The sequence below is a fragment of the Melopsittacus undulatus genome, chromosome 3 (genome assembly GCF_012275295.1).
Source record: "Melopsittacus undulatus isolate bMelUnd1 chromosome 3, bMelUnd1.mat.Z, whole genome shotgun sequence".
Lineage (NCBI taxonomy): Eukaryota > Metazoa > Chordata > Aves > Psittaciformes > Psittaculidae > Melopsittacus > Melopsittacus undulatus.
The window spans coordinates 46,825,306-46,845,950 of NC_047529.1; the positions used below are offsets into that span (position 1 = coordinate 46,825,306).

Genomic DNA, 20,645 nt, shown 5'->3' on the forward strand with positions numbered 1-20,645 from the left:
CAAGAGGAATACTGGGGATATCATAAGGTCCATAGACCCTTTGAAGACCCTGCAAAAGTTGCTTCCAGTCAGTATAAAACTGCTCCTCAACAAGAGAAACACTGCTTACAGAGAGCCTACAAGAAAGCTGGAGGACTACTTACAAGGGCATGTAGTGACAGGACAAGAGAGAATGGTTTTAAACTGAAAGAAGTGTAGCTGTAGATTAGCTACCAGGAAGAAATTCTTTCCTATAAGGGTGATGAGGCCTTGGTACAGGTTGCCCAAACAAGTTGTGGCTGCTCCATCCCTGGCAGTGTTCAAGGCCAGGTTGGATGGGGCTTTGAGCAACCTGGTCTTGTAGAAGGTATCCCTGCCAATGGCAGGGGGGTTGGAACTGGATGATCCTTAAGGTCCCTTCCAACCCAAACCATTCTGTGATTTTGTGTTAGGACTGAAAGGTTCCCTCTGTCCCTCAAAATAGCAGATACCCTCTCAAAGAGCTGGCTTTATATGGTTTAAGTGTAATAGTATTCACGTACAAGTAACTCCAGAACTAAACAGAGCAGCAAGCAAAAGAAAATAAGCTGTATGGATAGAAAGCAATGAGGGGAAGAGGGAAACTCTACCTGTGATACTGTTCTTGGCAGATCAATTAATTTTCACCTTCCTAATGCAGATATACCTTTTTATTTGTGCAAGTCCCCACAGCATTTGCTTCAGGAAGAGTCTGGTGGCAGGATGTGAACATTTGTGAACATAAGAAGGGGCTGGTAATATGGAACAGTTTGGAAACTATACTTTTAATTGAAACAGCAGGGCACATCAGTTCAGCACCAAAGTTAGAATTTGCCAGATGTTAATGGGTTGGCTTGCAAGGAAACAAAACCCAACCCTCCATATGCTATATGATCCTTAATAACCGCAACAGCTACATCAGTGTTTCATGCCTTATAATCCTCAACCACAGGGAAATAAAACAAACAACCTGCCCCGGCAGTATCTTCAGTGCTGCCTTCTACAAGGGCAGCAGCCACCTACAGGTAGGACAAGAAAGTTAAGACAAGTAACCGGACACTCACAAACAGCCACAGTGTTTACCTGCAGCCTTCTCCTACCTCTCACACCACAGTATTCTCCCAAAGAAGTCACTGCAGAAGAGGAACACACACAGTTAGGGTCACTGTTGTTGGTCACCATTGTCCTGATACTCTGACCATCTGCAAGCAAAATGAACCAGCTAAATTCTGTAATGTTATCTGTAATCCTGCAATATTATCATATCACATAGTAACTGTGACTGTTAAGCAAGCAGGTGGACCCGAGTTACTGAGCACCCAGTGAGAACGGTCTGGGTCTGGATCTGTCACTAATTTTCTTTCTGAATGGGGGAGCAAGCAAAGTTACTGCATGATGCAAACAGCACCATCTGCATTTCAGAAGAGCCATTGCGTGCAGAGAAATCTTGACTCAAATCATCTTGAAATCATGAGCAGAATTTTCTGTGTTTTAGTATGTTTTCAATCAGGCCCATAGGGAGCATATCAGAGGCATTGCAAAATCTGTTGTTCTAGTAAAGAACAATCCTCAGCTTATTTTCTGGAATGCCTCTGCTAAATGCATCACTGCCTATCTTCTTAATTTGTGTACATGGCACTATCCCTCCTCCCCACCAAACTAGCAACAATATAAAAAGCCAGTGCTTTGTGGTAAAAGATGATCCACACACAAACAAATTTCATTCAATTCATTTAATAAAACCATTTTGTTAAAAAATGACTTAGTAATGATCAGAATTTTACATAGAAAATTCAGAAATTACAAAAATTACATTATATAATAAATATAATCTGAACATATGAGGAGAGTTAGACAAATTTGTAGTACAAATTTAGAGTTAGACAAGTTTGGTACTACAGAAAACCTATGCAGGAGGGATATCAGCTGTTCCTGAGTTAATCATGTTTCTGTTGATGTTCTTCTGAGAAACGTAATTGCTGTGTAGAATATTCTCTTTCTACCTGAGCCTTTGTGGTAGGTACATCTCTTCTATCCATCATGCGACACTGCTGTTACACGTATGCCTTCCCCTGACACAGTTAAAATGCTCTCCAAATGCTTGAGAAAGAAAGTATCTGAGGCCTAAAAGAAGTACACCAGTGTCCTATGAGCAGCCTACAGGTAAAACTACAAACACATGCTGGCTAGCCAGAGATGTCCTTCTAGTAGCTGCTGCAAATGCCAGGACTGCCACATAAAAACTCACTGCCTTTCTTAGTCAAATCATTCTGCAGCAAATACTAGTGCTCCCTTGAGAGAAATACCCTTTTACTTAACATACCATCACACCATCAGCGAGTCTCAAAAACTTAAGAGTGATGGCACGAGACACAGAGTAAGAGTGAGCAAGAGGAGAGGGGTGGAGGGTGAGAAGGGAAGAGAGCAAGTGCACAAGAGTGAGAGGGAGCATGAAGTGTGCAAAAGAGTGTGAGCGAAGGGCACAAGTGAGTGTGAACCTTTGCAAGTCCTTCCCTTCCTATGGCACCCCAACTAGCTTTCTGTCACTGAGTCTCTGGGACCCTGGGCCACAGCTGTGCAAGCAGACAGTGCCACAAGGCAAGTGACAGTCAATCTGGATGGAGCCCAGCATGGGGCAACAGCGTTTCCTCAGATGAATGAAGTGGCCAGCCAGTGCCTACCTCACCTACCAAAGTCCCTCAGGACACCTTCCCTGTTTTTCTGCCAGAACAGTCACTGCCACATCTCCATTGTCTGTATTTGGACATCATACTTTAGAACAAATTTCCTGCATGGCTGTTCATAGGCTGTTCTACCAAAGTGCATCTTTCCTCTCTATATATACCCATTTATGTAAACTATTTCTTCACAAGGCTTCACAATATATCTGAAATGTTTAAAATCTGTACCTACTAAATATTACATGAAAATATTTTTACAGTATTTACATATGAAACATATACAAATATGATCACTGTAAGATTATGTCTTCGATTTCATCTTCTAAAGAGCCAAGGGTCTGAACTCCTGGCTTTCTTGTAGTGTGCTGCAAACGGTGTCTGTTTCGGTTTCTTCCTTCACCGAAAAGCTCATCATCTTCTTTTACTGTGACTTTACTTTTTTTATCAGCAAGAAGAGTATTACTAGAGTCCCAGTCTATGTCCAGTGGTGTATTGTTACTTCTGGAAAGAACACTGGTACTGGCACTGCTTCCAAAGAGTTGTTCCATTAAATTGGACTTTTCCTTCTTACGATTGAAATCTTCATTTTCTTTAACTTTTTCTTCTAAGTTGACACTTTTTTGAGTAAGCCAACTTGGCCTCCCTGATCCTTTCCCAAAGGAAGGTACATAACTACCAAACGTTAGCTCACCACCTAAATCTGTGGTCCTTGGATTTTGTTGCTTCTGCCCTTGTGCTCTCACGGCATCATCCTGGCTGTTATCTACAGGAAATCCATTTGTAAACTTCCCAGGAATCCCAAAGAATTGATCAGCTTTTTCTTTTTTCTCCAGGAAATCAGATTGCCTTGCTGTATTTATGAGTGGTGCTTGGGAAACAGGTTTCATGTTTGTTACATTTTGAGTTTCTCTATCAATTTCTTGCATTTTAGCAAGCAGGAACTCTCTTTTTTGCTGCTCTTCCAGCATTTCAGTGCTCTCTCTCTCAACTTCAGGTTTCTGGATTTCTGTCTCCGTCTTTGTTTTCTCTTCTTTATCCAATATAAAGCCACTTTCTTTTTTCATTGTGTCATATTCTTCCTTTCCCCACTCTGCATGAAATGTTTAAACATTATCAAAAATGTTCTAGTTTCAAAATGCCTTCAAAAGATTATTTTGGAATAATGCAAGCAAAGGCCATTGAGCTTTGAATGTGCTCCTCTATGCATCATGTGGTTTTCCTACCACAAAAATCAATTCTTCAAAAATTACAACTAAATTCAAACCAGGTTCTCTGCTAAGATATAAAAGTTTACAGCCATCTAACAAAGGGATTAGGGCATTATCCACATTCTAGCATTTTCAGAGGAATTTAATTTCTGCCAGTTGCCTTCCCATTTCCTGGGTTTGAATGAAAATGAAAATCATCATCAGTGATTGTAATACTTCTGACTTGCACAGCACTTTATTTTTCTTTGTCAGCACCACGGACAAAGTGCTGGGATCTATGGGTGTTTTTCCCTACAATGAGAACTACTTCTGTGAAGCTTTCAGGCCACAGAGTCATAGATGAGTCCTTACCACTTTCAAGTAGTTAATGATTTAAACTATACTGCACCTGCTGCAATCAGAAAACAACTTTACATCAGTGCTCTTTGCATCACCATTTTAATTCAGTGAGTGTCTGTGCAAATACCAAATGTCAGTTTGCATGGCTAAAAAGGGACAAAGGTGCAAAACGGTAATAAATTTTCTAGATAGAACCTGCAAATACTTATGTGGGCAAAAAAAGGGGAAGCTTCTCAAATATTTCTCTCTTCAAAATACTTTTCTGTCAAGACAGCAGGCATGTGTTTGGCCAAAAGTTGAACAGGACTACTTGGCCCCTTCACTATACTGGCATACTTTGGACACTCCATCCAAATTTCTGACTGATAGTTTTCACAAAGTCCTATGTTTTCTATTGTATTCAGATCAAGCTTAGAGAAATACAGCATCAGTTCAGTTAATATATTAAATACATGTATTTTTTCAATAGCATATGTGAGTTGTGCACTGATGCCACTGGAGGTAGAAGATTTTTCACAGGATGTTACTGTTTGTTAATTATAATCAATGAAAGAGTATTTTATTGTGACAGGACAGAATGCAGTCAACCTAAAATACTTTAGATTAAGAGACTCACAAATGTAAGTCATTAAGATGTTGTGAAAACCAAATGCAAAGAAAAAAAAAGCAGTATTAAAATATAATAACAGAAATTTCTCAAATAGTCACACTAAATGATTCACTTAAAAGTGAAAAGATAAACTAAAATTGCAAATGATACAAGTAAAGTAGATATGTACCAAAAAACCCAGACCATATTAAGGAAAGCAGATTTATTCTACTATAGTAAAAATCTACTGCCTACCTCCATAACATCTAGCAAGTCAGAGATAAAAACAGCATTTACCTGCCATGTCATCCTTGTTTTGTAAAGCAAAATCTCTCAGGCTTCAGTACTTCTTTGTGGACAGCATTTTTTGCTGCTGCATACTTAATTGCAGCTCAGTACAGGGCACACATTATTCTACATCCTGCATTTCTTTCTGATTCTCTGCATAATGTAACTGAAAATAATTTTCCACTGTAGTGATCTCTGCAAAATCATTTCTCTTCTCACTAGAAACTAGCAGCCTTACTTGATTAGTATTCTATGGTGTATTTTCCAGCCTCCAGTTGCCAGTTTTCCTTACCATCATGAAGTTTTTGAATCCTCTCCTCTAAAACCTGTATTTTCTGAAAACAATTCAGTTTCTCTTCTGTTTCCCTGTCCTGGTCTTGTTTGTTGAGGTCTGCTTTCTCCTTCCATCCTTTGTCTTCGGTTTCTTTTTCCTGAAATAAATGAATACAAAATTGAAACTGATGGGGAAAACAATCAATAAAATAAATAAACAAGCAAAATCATATGAACTTCCATGTCATTCTAAAATCACATTCTTACCGCTAAACATAAAAACAAGCAAGTTTTCTAAGACAAACCAGCTTTGACAACCAGGGTTTTGACCGTGTAATCTTACTACTGCTAGCACAGCTTTGTGCACCCAAAACAAAAGGCATAGATAATCAACTCTATCCTGGGTTCCAGATTTCAGGAAAGTTGCAGCTCCTATATTGTAAAGCAAAATTATCACTGTGTTAGGATAGTTCTCTAGGAGTCAGATGTTTTCTTTCTCACTGGCTTTAATAGAAGGCTAGACCCCACCACCTTATTCTTTTAATAAGCAAGCAGTTAGTTACCCTCCATTTCCATGATCTGATCATTATACTCAAATGATTGGGTTGTAGATTCGGACAGCTTCACGGTGGTACTTGAAGTTATGAAGAGTTAATTAACAAACAGTGAAAGTTTTAATCTTGGCTGAAAAATTCACCTAGTGAGTACACACATACATTTAAATGGAAGGAAGCTGCAGAAAAGATACTAAGGTCAGCAGTAAAAAAACACTACTAGTAATGAAGAGAATGCCAGCATAATCCAACATTTGGATACTAACTTGCAGTTTGTGCCTATTTTAGAGCAAAATAAGCTTCTAGATTAAAATACACTTCTAAGAAATTTGAGAAATAGTTCCTACTTAATGAACAAAGAAAACATGACTATCGGCCAAAACAACTTTTTCCCTTCAAGTACAGGATTATAATTATTATTATAATCTTGTAAAAAAAAAAAGTTTCATAAAGAGATGGTGGCCAAGTATTTAAAATACTTGACTTACTTAGAAAACAGATGAAAGCACAAGCAGCCTAGATCTAATATACGTTAAAGCAACAGCCACACATGAACTAAGAGAGGTTTACAAGATGACATACATACAGTTGGACTCCATGAGGTGCATTTGGTAGCAATTGTGTGGCTGTGTAGCTCACACACCAAACTATATGTCGAGAACACATATGTTAAACTACATCCATAATTAGCGACAGGGTTTTGAAAGAAAGAATATATGAATGAAACAGCCATGAAAAATCTTCAGTCCTATCAGGAAGCCAGTCGGGACCATCATCAGAGAATTATTTCTGACTAATAGTCCTAGACTTATGCAATCAGAATTTGTTCAATTTGTACCAGAATCTGTGTCATTCTGAATTGTAATACCTTACAAATCTCTCTGATTTTAGCTTGAGGTCACAGAAGTATCAGCAATACTTCTAATGGTACTATTTTATAATAAAAAGAGAAATGGAAAAACAACAAAAATCCAACCATATTCACAAAGCTGGAAAAGTGACAGAAGAAATACCAGCACTGTGACAATAACAGGAAGAGTTAGATTTATGCATTGTGAAATAAATCGGGAAAGTAAAAGAAGCAAGAAGCCATAATTAAGACCAAAGCAAAAAGAGAGACAAGGCTGTTGTAACAGCATTGTTACACCAGATTGCTCAAACAAGCATTAGAAATGAAGAAAAGGAGGGAAAACCAAAATGAAGTTTTCAAAACTTCAAAAAAAATGTCAGTGGCAGAAAAAGAAACAAATTGAGCACTAATGGTTACCAGCAAGACGCAGATTATGATGAACTGTCACAAAAATAGAGTATGACATTTTTGGAAGCTTAGAGCTTCTCTTCAAGAGCAGAATGCTTTCTAGATTATATTGTCTATATATTCACATTTGTATATTTACACATATTTTCTAAAACATAAGCTCTGCATTAAACATTCAGTTATCCAGAGCAAGTCTCAAATTCTAAAGGCACTCACTATTTTAGGAAGAATCCCTTCTTTCTTGCTTACTGTGCCCCCACGGACAAGTTCCGATTCTGGAAGTAATTCTACTGGGGAGAAGTATCCACTGGTCTGTACTCCTTTTGTGAGCTGTGCTTCCTTCTTAATATTTTGAAGGTTGGCTGTAGAAAATACAAACTGATTAAATCACTTGCCCTACTATATACCTAACTGTCATTTGTAATGATTTGCAGCAAACATATAAGAATGTCTTGGAGCCAATGGAAGTGTTGAATATTGACAAGTGGCACACACTTGTTTTCAGCATTTGTAAAAGCTAATTTCAAAAAAATTGCATGCATAACTTATCCTGAAAAATTAATAAAAACACCTTAAAACTACTTCTCAAGTAACTTTACAGCAGCATTACAGTATACTTTCTATCTGTTAAAAAATCCCCACAAAATATCTCACTCCTCTTACTGCTTGTCACAGAAGCTACATGTAGAGAAGCAAACTCCTAAAATGACAATTCAATTCTTCACATCTTTGCAATACATACACTTACCTCTGTGGAATGACATTTAAAAAAATCTGAACCTAAAATAGAATAATAGTAGAGTATCCATCATAAAATGAGCGGCAGGGAAACTGTTTGAAATACTGGCATTAAATATTTAAACCAGTCCCATAAATTCCTGCTTCTTCTGACAAGCAGATTCTACTGATCCAATGAAAACAGTCTAAGTACACACACAGACACACATACACACACACATATTTATGTGGGCAGCATAAGGCTTGAGGCTGCTTGTCACACTAGAAGAAATCACTGCACTGATACTTTTAGATTACGTTCTGGGACATATGTACCCCTTGAGAGAAAAAAAGACTACAGCTCATCTGATAGACAGTAAATTTGAATTAGCAAAAAGGAAATAAACCCCAAAATATTCATAGCAGTTAAGTTACTATTTTTAAAGCCTCTGGAATTATTGCTGTGTAGACATTATCTATGATCTATTAGAGAATTTACTAAACAACCTCCCCCTCCTCCTTCACCCAAGGAATATCTGCTATGAAAGGAGTTAAAGATGCTATTTGATGAAGTTCTGGGTTTTAGTTCTGCTTCAGTTACCAAAGAATCAAACAAACAATGTGCTCTTTTTTGTAATCAGTGCTGTGTTGAAAGCAGCACAAAAAAGTAAACATTCTTAAACAAGCAGTAGTAGTCCGGCACTGAATGGATGAATGACAGAATTTAGCAGACTAATTTGAAAGTGTCACTATTAATTTTTCTGCCTTTGCTTTACAGAAGTTACCTCTCTTTCTCTGTATCATGTCCATGTCTTTTCTTGGTGATAGCTTCAACATACGATTAGCATATATATTTTTTGCTTCAAGTTCTCTTTCTTTTTCCTGTGAGTGAAAGAGGAAGATATAACACTGAGTTACTAACATTTCATTTACAAGTTATTAGCCAAGCTGCATATTAAATCAAAAACACATGTTGCAAATAGAAACAGAGTATGGCAATCAATAGTTACATCCAGCGTTTCAAGAACAATCACATTCCTATCCTGGTTTATGCTACAAGCAAGCAGATTAGCAAAATATTCCAGGGTGGTAAGAAAAAAACGGGGGAAAAAAAGCAGCATATGTACAGTGAAAATAAAACTAAATGCTAATGCTTCCACAGACATGAATGAGACAATGTATATATAGATTGTACAACTGAATTTTAAGTATTGTAGAGTTAAGTATTTCAATGCTAACAATGCTATTTGTCTTTTTTCCTAAAGATAACTAACTAGGTAGAACATAACATTTGCAGTCCTTACATTCAGAATTTGGGCAACAACAGGGTACGGGGGATGCAAATAAACCTCTGCACAAATTTAGTAACACACAAATACATTAAATTAACCTTTACATAAACCTACTGTAATGCAAGTACATTAGCAACATAAAGTACTTCATATGTCTGCAAATTTAATTTTAAATTCAAGCCTTCAAAACCTATTTGCCCAGTAGATCTTGTGGTTTAATCTCAATGCCTGACCATGTACTTGATCTTGTTTTCCTTAACTAGTGCTAACAGTAATGATTAACATAGAGACTGTAGGGTCAGAGCACAGAATATTTCAATTTAAAGCATGAAAAGAACTCACATGTAGGATATAATTAAGTACACATCAGAGAGTGCAGTCCCTGGTAAACTATTCAAACCTGATTGCAGATACTTCCAAAGATAAAATGTCAGAACATGGGTTAGCAACTTGTATTGCTTCACATTTTACCTTCAGCTTCTGATTTAGTTGATGAAGCTCTTCTTGGAGAACTCTGTTTATTTCTTGAGCCTCATAGATCTTTTTTTTCTTTGATTGTAACTCTCGTTGAAAACTGCTACCACTTAATTCAAGATTTTTTTCCAGATCCTTCAATTAAAACACAATAGTATTTTTTTAGTAATTGAATTACTTTAAAAGAGTAATTTTACATTACTTCAATAAAATTACAGTAAACCAGTGTCTTGGATCCTGATATCAACTCCAGCATTACTGTAGCACTGAATACATTTAAATCCTTAATCCCAACTTTGAGGAGGCAGACAAAGCACCTGCAGATGCTGCAGCTCATCCTTCTGGAGCATTGAGAGGTGATTTGAGGACGTAATGGGAACACAGACTCATTTCTGCAAGGCTGTTGGCACAGTGGACCTCCAGATCTCCCAGACAAATCTCAGACTGATGGTTAAGAAAAAAAATACCTCCCTGAAAGTACAAGATTAGAAGGAAGAATACAAGAATTTTTAACCTTTCTACTAGGAATGAATTTGTGATTGTGCTTTCCTTTGCGTACCCTTATCTTGCAATAGCTGTTTTAAGTGAACCTGTGATGATGATAGAAGGAAAAAAATGTAGAACAAAATGCATTACTTTTTAGAGCATGATTAATTTTAACATTAGCCAGTACTACAAATGCTAAAATACCTGATCATAAAACTACAGATGCCAGATGGTGACACAATGGGGTGAAGTGATTTGGGTAACTCAGCAGTTTATATCTTGGTATTTTGGGATTTATTTTATGAAAGCTTAGTTTCCAGCTTAATCCTCTGGATTTCCAGATAAATTATCTCTGTAATATGATTTAGGTTTAATTACTAATATAGACACCAAACTGCAACACCATTTTAATGACCAACAGAATTTTACCTAAAAATAGTATTGCATACAACTACCAACAGTGTAATAGTGCTAACACAATTATTTTTAAACGAGATGATTTTTTACACATGTACAATCTAGACGTCTTCAGACATTTACAAATATGTAAATGTTTTTGCTGAACAAAATTAAAATATATTGCACAAAATTCTTAAAATGGATGCCCAGAAAATATTCCAAAGCTCATTTGGGTATAAAAAAACTTGCTGTAATTTTGTTCAGCTCAGCTCTCAGATGTGCAGAGTAATGGACAATCAAACACCACATGAATGCAGTTCAGCAAACTGAAAAACAATAACGATCTATAGTTTTCTTTGAATTTCAGTGTACAGTTCCCTAAGTACTCAGATTTTTTTTTAAACATATGCTCCCCCTCCAAGAAGAAAAATTAGATTGCACAGTTTTCTTACAGCTGCATGCACTTCTGAAACATTATTACCAGTTATAAAAACACGTAAAAGCACAAGCCCACAGTATATATTGGCAAAATATGCTTAATTTTTAAACAGCAATTTGAATGCCCAACTACTGAGTATGTAACTATCTCACCACCTTGGAAATTTACTTGATGCTACTTACCTGGTGAAAAAGAAAAATGCAAAAAGAATTATTTTCTATTTACTACACAACTGTAAAAAAAACATAATTCATGAAACTCATGATGGGAACCTGTTGCAGAATTCCTTACAAAAGCAGTCAGCTCACCTTAATTCTTTTTTCACTGTCTACTAGCCTGCTGTCTGCATAGGCAAGTTTCTTTGCCAGGTCATCTCTTTCAGCAAGGTGCTTATCTGCAGACAGCTTTTTCAGTTTCTGCAAGGCAGTTTTTGTTCTGTAGAGTTCATCTTCTGAATCTTTCAGCCGTCTTTCAGTCGCACGTTCTCTCTCTTGAGATTTCCGTAGACGCTCCCTTAATATTCTAATCTCATTGTTGTGCCGAGAAAGAAGCTGAGAGATCTCGTTTTCTGTATCTTCAAACTTATTCAAGGCTTTCTCCTGCCTGTGCTGAAGCCTCTTCAGTGCCCTGTTTTCTTTCTGCAGCTCATCTAGTTTGATGTGGAGTTCAGTCAGTTCATTTCGGAGCTCATTGATTTTCAGCAGCCTTGCAGAAAGAACTCTTTTTGTAACAAGATCTATATCTTTCGCAGGAGAATCCCTTGTGAAGCTCTGAGAACGGGAACCCCACCGTGTCCCTCTTTTGCTTGGTGCATATTTGGAATCTAATTTCTTTGTGGCTAAAAGAGGAAAAATAAAAAGCATGTTTACTCTAAGACAATGTAGTTTGTCTATTCAGACATCCTGCTTCGAATAAAGCTCTGCCTGAAACAATTTTACAATTTTACTTAACAGAGACTGCAGCTTTCCAACCAGACAATAAAAGGCACATACACAACAGACTTATGCTCCTTCTGATAAATAAAAAAAAAAATAGTAATTTATGTCTGTGATCTACTGGAAGAGATAATATTTACAGCCATCAATACAGGACCCTTGTAAAGCAATCATCTGCAAACTGTATCAGAAATAACAGTCATATTTTGTGAATATTTGAAATTGTTTATTAAAATATTTAAATACTCTATTCTTCTGCATACAATATTATCAAATGCTTTTAAAATGGTACCAATTAGCTGAGTGTTAGCTAGTTGTGTCTTATGCAAGATGTAATTCTCTCAGACAAATGCAGTAGTATTTTCAAATCCAGCTGCCATGCTTACAGACAAAACAGATTTCAAAGGCTCAGTGCAGAAAGCCTCTAAAGCAAAATTACAAATCCCATGAAAATTCAGTTCTCCCCTGAATAATTTATTCTTGTATCACACGTTATTTTCCACACAGTATCCTTATTTGACTACTATTATGCATCACTTGCATTCCTATTTGCTATTATTATTAATCCCATAAAAGCTAAATATTTTGTTTTTATCTTATTTGCCTCTCAAGCCACACTCAAAGAACGAAGCATATAATCTACCCAAAATACCTCTTAAAACAACTGAATATATAGAGTACACAATTTGTTGCGGTACATCAGCATTTAGCAGAACTGAACAGCAGCAGCTGCAGCTTATAATTTAGGCTTGAAAGGTGAAACATAGCAATAGTGCAGTTACTTCTACATAGGCAGTGAGTGTGACAGCAAATTCTTCCTCCCCTTTGGTGCTTACCAAATAGTTTCACCAACAGAATAGAATAGCTTCTATTCTACAGAGAATACTTTACAGCAAAAATAACAGCTTTAAATACCTTCTTATAATTTCCTCTCAACATTTTCCACAAACACTAATTCCTTTTCTGCTTGATGCTCATTTTTTCCACAGCTTGGTCAAACAAAAGAAGGTTGGTTTATTTTGGTTCTAGGCTGTTGTTTGGTTTGGGTTTTGGGTTCTGGGGTCTTTTTCTCTTTTACAAAGAACATGTCACATTCAGGTATGAAAAGATTATCTAATACATGCACTGCAGAAATGATGTGACTCCATCACTAACTAAGGGAATTCCCATTAACCCTAGACTTGCAACCCATTCAAGAATTTATCCACACTTAGGACAGAACAGACAGAAAATTTCCATACCAAGTCTGCACTTTTGACCATAGTTAAACTGGGGAATAGTGTCTTTCAAGAACAACATGATACTCACAATACCTTCATGTAAGAGTTGTGTTCAATTCTGGCCAAGTAATCAAAGAATTAGTCATTCACTTGCCCCCTTCAAATTAAATGGCACAGTGGAGCTGCAGATTTTGTTTTCCATACAGCTGACTCATGCCTACTATTGAAAAGATGCTGCTTCTGAACGTAGAGAAGCTCAGCAAAATACCAGCTGCACCAGGACACCAACACTATCAAGGATCTGGAGAGTTACGCTCCCTAGGCAAATTCTGGATTGAAGGTCTGATCTTCTGGTACACTCTAGATCATAAAGCTGAACAAATGATTCAGATAGTATCAAGCACTTAAGAATAAAATAGAGCACTTGCAGGATATGCTCTGACTTCACCAGAAAACATGTGTGGTTATTTAGAACAAGCTTCCAAAGTGCAGCAGAAAGGCCTCACATCCCTACTTCAGCCCAGGATCTCTATAACCATTCTCTCCCTTTTTGTAGGGATGTTCACTTCCCCACATTCTCAATCAAGAAAGCACCTTATGTGGGTGAGGTGTGTGTCAGGGAGCTCAAAGTGGAGCTATTTCACCTCAATCAGAGATATTTTACCCTCAAGTAAGGACTTTGAATTTCCACATGAACCTGATTTTCACCAAATACATTTTCTCTCTCTTACCCCATTAGTGGTCTTTGTTTATTTGTTGAAAGTACACAGTATTACGCTGTAAAGCTTGGTCAATTAGACTTCCATAAGAGAGGTATCTTTAGGGCATTTTGTCAGAGAGATTTTAACAATCGTCTCTCTTTTACAGGCTGCAGATTAAGGACATGCTCTGGGTCCTTGGCCTCAAGCTTTTTGTCAAAGACAAAAGGAGTGCATCAGCATGTTTCAACAAAACACTAGCATACGAGCCATGGCTATTTGTTAAGAAATACAAAATCATTCTGAAAATCACCAAAAATCTTCCTTATTCAGGAACAGGTTAATTTCAGTTTTCAACACAGCAGTTGCAGTTTACCTGCCATCTGTAGCCTAATTCACATGAATTTGTAGATTCTCCGAATGATAGTTTCCCACTTTTATTTCAGCTTTCAAAGATAATTAACTCTTGGAGGCAGTCACAAAGCAGCAGTTTCTGCTCTCTACCTACCTTGGTAGTGCACAAGGCTGTTTGAAGTTTGTGTTTTAGGATCTTTTTTTTCTTGGCTTGTAGATGTTAGTGTTGGTGACTGACCAGATGAATGAGATGCACTATCTTCATCTGAATAATAGGAGTCGCTATTTTTATCTCCATCTGATCTCCTGTCATGTTCAGAATCTGGGCTCCTTAGTCTTTCTCCCATTTCTCAGATTTAATGGCTTTCCAGATTTTTCTCAAAGACTGCTCATTTTGACACAAAGGATCTTTCAGTTGTACAATGGCAGCAGCTGTATTATCTCCTTGGGTTGATCATCTTCACCTCCAAAGCATGAGATCTTTGCAGTTTGGTTCAACAAGCAGCAGTTATCATTCTGAATGCATTTTTCTGTACCAATTTAGAGAGAGAAAAAAGAAAGTGAGAATTATTTTGCTGTTTAGTTAAGAAAAGTAAAAAACTGTAAATTACTCAAGACTCCTACAGCCTTATGCTACATGCTGGGCTACATTAGCCTTATTATGTATATTAAATGTGACAGACATCACTCTACGAATATCACTAGTATTACACTCAGAGGTTTGAGGCACTTCAACCCTGAAGGGGAAATCAGAAAATTAACACAGCTAAATACAGAATAAGAAATTAGTCTCAGGTTATAAAGAAGGGAAAAGAAGTATTTGGAAATCAAAACAGAAGTGAAAGTTTGATGCTACTCAGGAAACCGAATTAAAGACATTTGAAAACTTTTTAATCAAAAGAATTAACAACTTATTCATGTTACTAGAATTGAGGTATTCGCAGAATTTTACTAAATCTTCCATATCTCAATTTCTGACACTCCAATGATGTCAAATTATGGGTTTGAAAATCAGTTGTCCCACGTGTCTGAAGGACATTCTGTTCCTAACTGCTAATCACAGTCTCTGCCCTAGAAAACACTCTTGTACCTTACAACATGTAGTTTTTCATGCCTTCAGGAACTGGCAGGAGTACACGCATTGGTGTCATGTGCTTTATATGAAAATGCAAATGTAGCCTTTGGGGTTCTTTTATATCTGTCTTTTTTATTAGAGTTTTTTATGTCTTTTGTCTCTCCCTCCACTCTTCACAGTGCTCAAGCTTATTTCAACATCTATGTTCCTTCAGTCCAACCTCAAAACATCAGTCCTTTAATGGATGTATAAACAGGACTTGCATCAGAGGCCAGTAATTCTGCCTGTTGAATGACATAAGCTCCTAGCCCATTTCTAAATGGTAAAGCAAACTACACACAAAAAATTTAGCAGCTTTTAATCAAAACTCCCCTACACTGCAGGGCATATCACATACCTGTAAATGAGCTGTAAAATTTTCACTGTATTAATTCCCAGTAAAATAAACTTAGCATGCTTCTCAGCCTTCTATTCTACTGTCTATATATGCAGAATTGCATAGCCAAACAGATCAGAAATGTCAGCTGCCAAGACAGTTTTCATTACAAATTCAAGCTTTCTGGCCCAGTTCACTGTTAGTGGAACTGTCTCCAGTGACTGGGATCCATTTGCCCTCATAATCTGTACAGAACGAATTAGAGGAATAAATAGCCCAACAGAATTCTAAACTGGGAAGTTGCTGGGTAATACTGAATTATTTGGAAGAGAGTATTTTTTCTTTATTTAGGAAATAACTTTCCAAAATAATGGTTTCTAAGCACTTAAATATTATCAGTTATTGTGAACATTCAAATGATAGGTAACAACTGTTTTTCTTCTAAAATAATGCAGTTATTAAATGTCTTTCTTTAGTATATACCTAACCATAACTGTCTTATCTTGTTTGTCTTTAAGACCCTCAGACATGTTCTTGAGCGCAAAGCTTAGATCATGCAGCAACATCAGAACATACCAGGGTGCAACTCTACTCCCAGACAGCTCCATTCTGAGTCCCAGCTTCACAGACATCTGTGCAAAATGTGCATTATTTTGCTCCTTGAAGAGCACAATAAGCCCAACTGAAATACAGGCAGAGTTTTGGAAACAACCTGATCTCTAGGGAGCGCACTGACAAACACTGCTTCAGCTCTGTCTCTACAGGACACTGTCAGGCAATGCAAAAAATACAAACTAAAATATAAACTAATATATTTAATTGTCTAGCATCTAATGCTACATTTATAACAGACAGCAATGACATGTACTTATTCTGTGCAGAGCAAGGTATCTACAACTCTTGCAAAAATGTAGCATAGAGGGGTAAAGGCATGGGGTGACTGGAGGAGTGGGAAAGCAAAACCACAGGATAGTACTGGGCCCCTAAGGTGTAACATCTCACCTGTGCTGGTCACCAATGGATGCAGTCTTGGGAGCTAGGTAAAACCAGCCTTGTAGACGCATAGAACAAAGAACAAGTACTCTACACATGTAAAGCACACACCACATGTAGTAAACTCAGGTGTAATGCGGAACCATGAATCAATGAACAGACTAAACCAGAACAAAAGAGAATAAGAAGCAAGGTGCACAGTGTGTTAATAAGCATATAAAAATGAATCCAAATGGACCAGAGGCAAGAAGGAAGAAAACATGACCACCCTTCTCTTGCCTTGGAAGGATTTGAGATGTTGATGTAACCCCCTGTAAAGCGGTTGCCATCCCAGGTGAAGCAAGTCCCAGAGGGAAAGTGAGCGGCTGAATATAACACCAGGTTTAGTACTAGAGTTTGCATCTTTAGCACTGAAATTGTACATAGCTTGAACTGTGTTAGTATCTGAACTAATATTAAGTCCTTGGTTAGACAGTTCAGATTTTAATTAAAATAACAGTTACTGGTTGTGCATCTGAAATGTATTTCCCATTTTGCTCATAACAACATGCTGAACAAAACAAAGTGGCAGGAATTCAGGCAACCTCATCTGTTACTCGGATGCAAGACACATGTGCCACATGTGCCATCCAGAGGAGTCCTGGACTCCTTGAGTGGGCACATCAGTGTTAGAGGCACCATCACATCTAGAGGTGTTAACCTAGCCCTGTGTGGAGGCAGAGATTACTCTAGAGGGCAAATATTGCCAATAGTGTAGATGTAGCCAAGATACACCCAGATTTTGTCTGCCTCCAGGACACAGAATAACAGAAAGAAATCATTATGCAGACTTTTTCTTGAAAAGAAAGGAAATTTGAATGAAAACAAATGTGACTGCCTTTAGGGAAAACATAAATGCCTACAGTTCAATCATCAATATGTCTAATTATATATAAAACAAGAACACTCACTTTCACCTACTGTCTTAAAGCTGATCATTTATTTTATAGTCCCATAAGTGCTCATTGAAGAGGCAATAATCTTTTTGAAGACTGCTTTTCATAACTATTGTATTTTAAACAGACAAATTGTAAGAACTGGATATTCTCTGCTTTTGAGAATATTTTCCTAAGCACCATTTTGACATACAGAAACATCAATGAACAGTAATTTCTGATGCATTCTGGAAGCACTTTGAAAAGCAATAGACTAAAAACAAATTGGAAAAGGTGAACCAGTAAAAGCTCCCTTGAGGAATGGCCAAAACCATTTTCTGAATCTTCAAATGGTTTTCAGTTTTAGAAATTGGTAATAGTATTGAATTTTCCACACAAAACAAGAAACCTTTGCCCATCAAGACTTGCCAAGTTCAGTTTTCCACCCGTTTATTATATAATTTGATTAACATACAGAATGCACATTTTATCTGGAGAACAAATTAATCACTGGGTTATTTGAGTTTTACTTCACTTAGCCTATGGACTGGCTAATTAAGAAATGCTTTGGTTCATTGACTTTTCAATTGTTACCAACTAGTCTGAGCTGATTATAAAGGAAGTTCAGCTTGTGTGAGTAAGATCCACAAAGATACATATTTTCTCCTGGTACATTTAATAAGCTTCTGAGGAGTCAAACATTAGCAGTGGGTTAGCAGTGGGTCTACTAAACTCCATCACCACCAAAACCCCAAGCCACTCCCCTAAAATAAACCACACATGCTTTTGGAAGCTTAATGCATCAGTACGGAATGGCTGAAGTAAATCTGGGACTTGTACAAACTTCAGAAATAGTTTTGTTTTCAGAATTTCATACTCCTTCACTTCTATCTATTGCTATTTCTTACATATCTTGTATTGAAAACATGCTCATTATCACAAGAAAACAGTCAAGCTGTAGGTCAGTGCAAAGGATATGACAGGCAAAACAGGGAACACAAAACATCACCAGTGGTGACAGAATACTGTCCCCCTATCACTCCTAAGTCAATCACAGAAACAGAAATCAAACTATTGGATTACAGATATCAAGCAATAGAGATAAAGGAAAATTACTCAGTAATTCTTCCCTCACAGAACACCCGAAGCTTACTTCTGTAATACAAGACTTATGAAACATTTCAAGTTCTTTTCAATCTCAACACCCTTCTGGAAGCAAGATGCTATTACTGGTCACCACACATGACACTTCCCGAGTACAAATGCTGACCTCTAACGGTCCAATCAGTTTTTCCACCTCTTCTAAGAGAGGGACAGCACAAGAGAGAGCCAGCTTCAGACAAGTACAAAAGCATGAATCTAAATTATTAATGTGCTGAACTTATTAAAGAATAATAACTTTAAATTAACTATAACTTTGTCTCCCTCCACCTATATTTTTCACATCCAAATACCAGAAAAGAGACTTACTTGTATCACGTCAAAACATATTCACCAATGAGGCTTTACTGAGGAGCAAACACTTATTAGGGAAGCTTTCTGCACCTGCTGACTTAACTATATGTATTTCTTCTAGGTTTATCAGCTTTTGGTGATATGGTCTATGGTTTTAAAAGCCAATATTGAACATATCTGACAGGAATATTTCAGAGCTACTTTCAGCAGCAGATCTCAAAATGAAAAGGTTGCTGTAAGCCCCGAGTCAGAGATAAGAAAACAGCAGTCCTACCAAGTAATATGCAGGCCAGTCCTACAACTAGGAGAAGATACGATGTTTCTTAATCCTAAATTAAGGAGGCCCATGCCTCATATTCCCACCTATGCCTCTGCTGAGTATGGACTTACCTAGTTCAACTCAGCTATTCCCAAAAGCAGCTCTCCAGCTTCCAAAGTGTGAGCAAGTGCACTGGGGAGAAGCTGTTAAAGTACATATCAAATATATTATTTTAATGAACCCTCTTAAAACAACTAACTGCACGTGGGAGTACGTTTTAAATGCAATAACTTAACTCTACAACAAACAGCTTCTCAAGAAGGCACTGATCACTTGCGGCCCCGCGTACACCGCATTTCGGAAGGCCTGCTGCCCGACACCCACCGGTGCGGGGGACAACACCCCTCCTCCGCGGCCGCACCCCGCCGCTGGGTGCCAGGGTGCACAGCCGCCATCCCCGGGGCCGACCCTCACGGCACGTCGGGATCGAGCAGCCCGCACCCCCCAGAAAGCTAAGCCCAGGCCCAGACTCGCTCCCACAGCCCCAGACCCATCCCCTCCACACACACCCCCACCCCCCCACGTTCCTGGCCTCCCCTCCGCACCCCCTTGCCCCGTCCCGGCCCCGCTTCTACCGGTACCTCCCTGGCGGACGCGGCGGCCGTTGCCACGTTACGCTTAAAGGGGCCGCCGCGGCGCGGGGGCTATTGACAGCGGCTGCCCCAGCAACGGGGCGGAGGAGGAGGCGGGCTCTCCTCATCAGCCATTGGCTACCCGCTGCGGCACGCTGTGGCTGATTGGTAGAGCAGATGGCGGAGGCAGAGGACAGCCAGAGCCCATTGGTGAGAGTCTACATTCCGGCTGCTGATTGGCTGAGACGTTGCCGGGGAGACGTGAAGAGGCGGGCTCTCAGGCGACGCATCATTCCCATGATGCTCCGGCGGGAGGCGACGGGGCCTGGGTCTGGTCGGGTCTCGTCTCATGTGGTTTGCTGACCCCGAGCTCCGGCTCCGCCCCGTCCCTCCGGCAGCTCCGGGGCTGCTGGCGGCACCAACCTAGTTTTGTAGGCACGCGTGCCGAAGCAGGCGTTAAGTGCAAAATCGTACCCATCAGGGCCTGGGAAGTGATCATTCCCCTGCACCTCAAATCCTGTGTTCAGTTCTGGGCTTCTCACTACAAGAAAGACATTGAGGTGGTGCAGCAGGGCCAGAGAAGGGCAATGAAGCTGGTGAAGGGTCTGCAGCACAAGTCTGATGAGGAACGGCTGAGAGAACTGGGAGTGCTTAGTCCGCAGAAGAGAAGGTTCATGGGGACCTCTGCAGCTACCCTAAATGGGGTTGTAGGGAGGTGGGGGTCGGTCTCCCAAGTAGCA

General features: G+C 38.6%; 1 protein-coding gene across 1 annotated transcript; it reads right to left on the reverse strand.

Moving 5' to 3' along the window:
- Positions 1–1,715: 1,715 nt before the first annotated feature.
- Positions 1,716–19,951, reverse strand: LCA5 (lebercilin LCA5). The gene is made up of 9 exons (XM_005153154.3): positions 19,915–19,951; positions 19,405–19,476; positions 14,356–14,731; positions 11,303–11,832; positions 9,668–9,805; positions 8,690–8,786; positions 7,404–7,549; positions 5,395–5,533; positions 1,716–3,768 (listed from the first exon to the last, which is right to left on the reverse strand). The coding sequence occupies exons 3-9, from the start codon at positions 14,546–14,548 to the stop codon at positions 2,969–2,971; spliced, it is 2,043 nt and encodes a 680-aa protein (XP_005153211.1). The 5' UTR covers positions 14,549–14,731; positions 19,405–19,476; positions 19,915–19,951; the 3' UTR covers positions 1,716–2,968.
- Positions 19,952–20,645: the final 694 nt, after the last annotated feature.

Bases quoted from the DNA above. Each gene is read 5' to 3' on its own strand.
- LCA5 (XM_005153154.3), bottom strand. From the start codon at position 14,548: ATGGGAGAAAGACTAAGGAGCCCAGATTCTGAACATGACAGGAGATCA. The intron at 11,833-14,355 runs GTAGGTAGAGAG...TTCCTCTTTTAG, and splicing joins CAGCCTTGTGCACTACCAAG to CCACAAAGAAATTAGATTCC. The intron at 7,550-8,689 runs GTAACTTCTGTA...TATTTTCTACAG, and splicing joins CATGATACAGAGAAAGAGAG to CCAACCTTCAAAATATTAAG.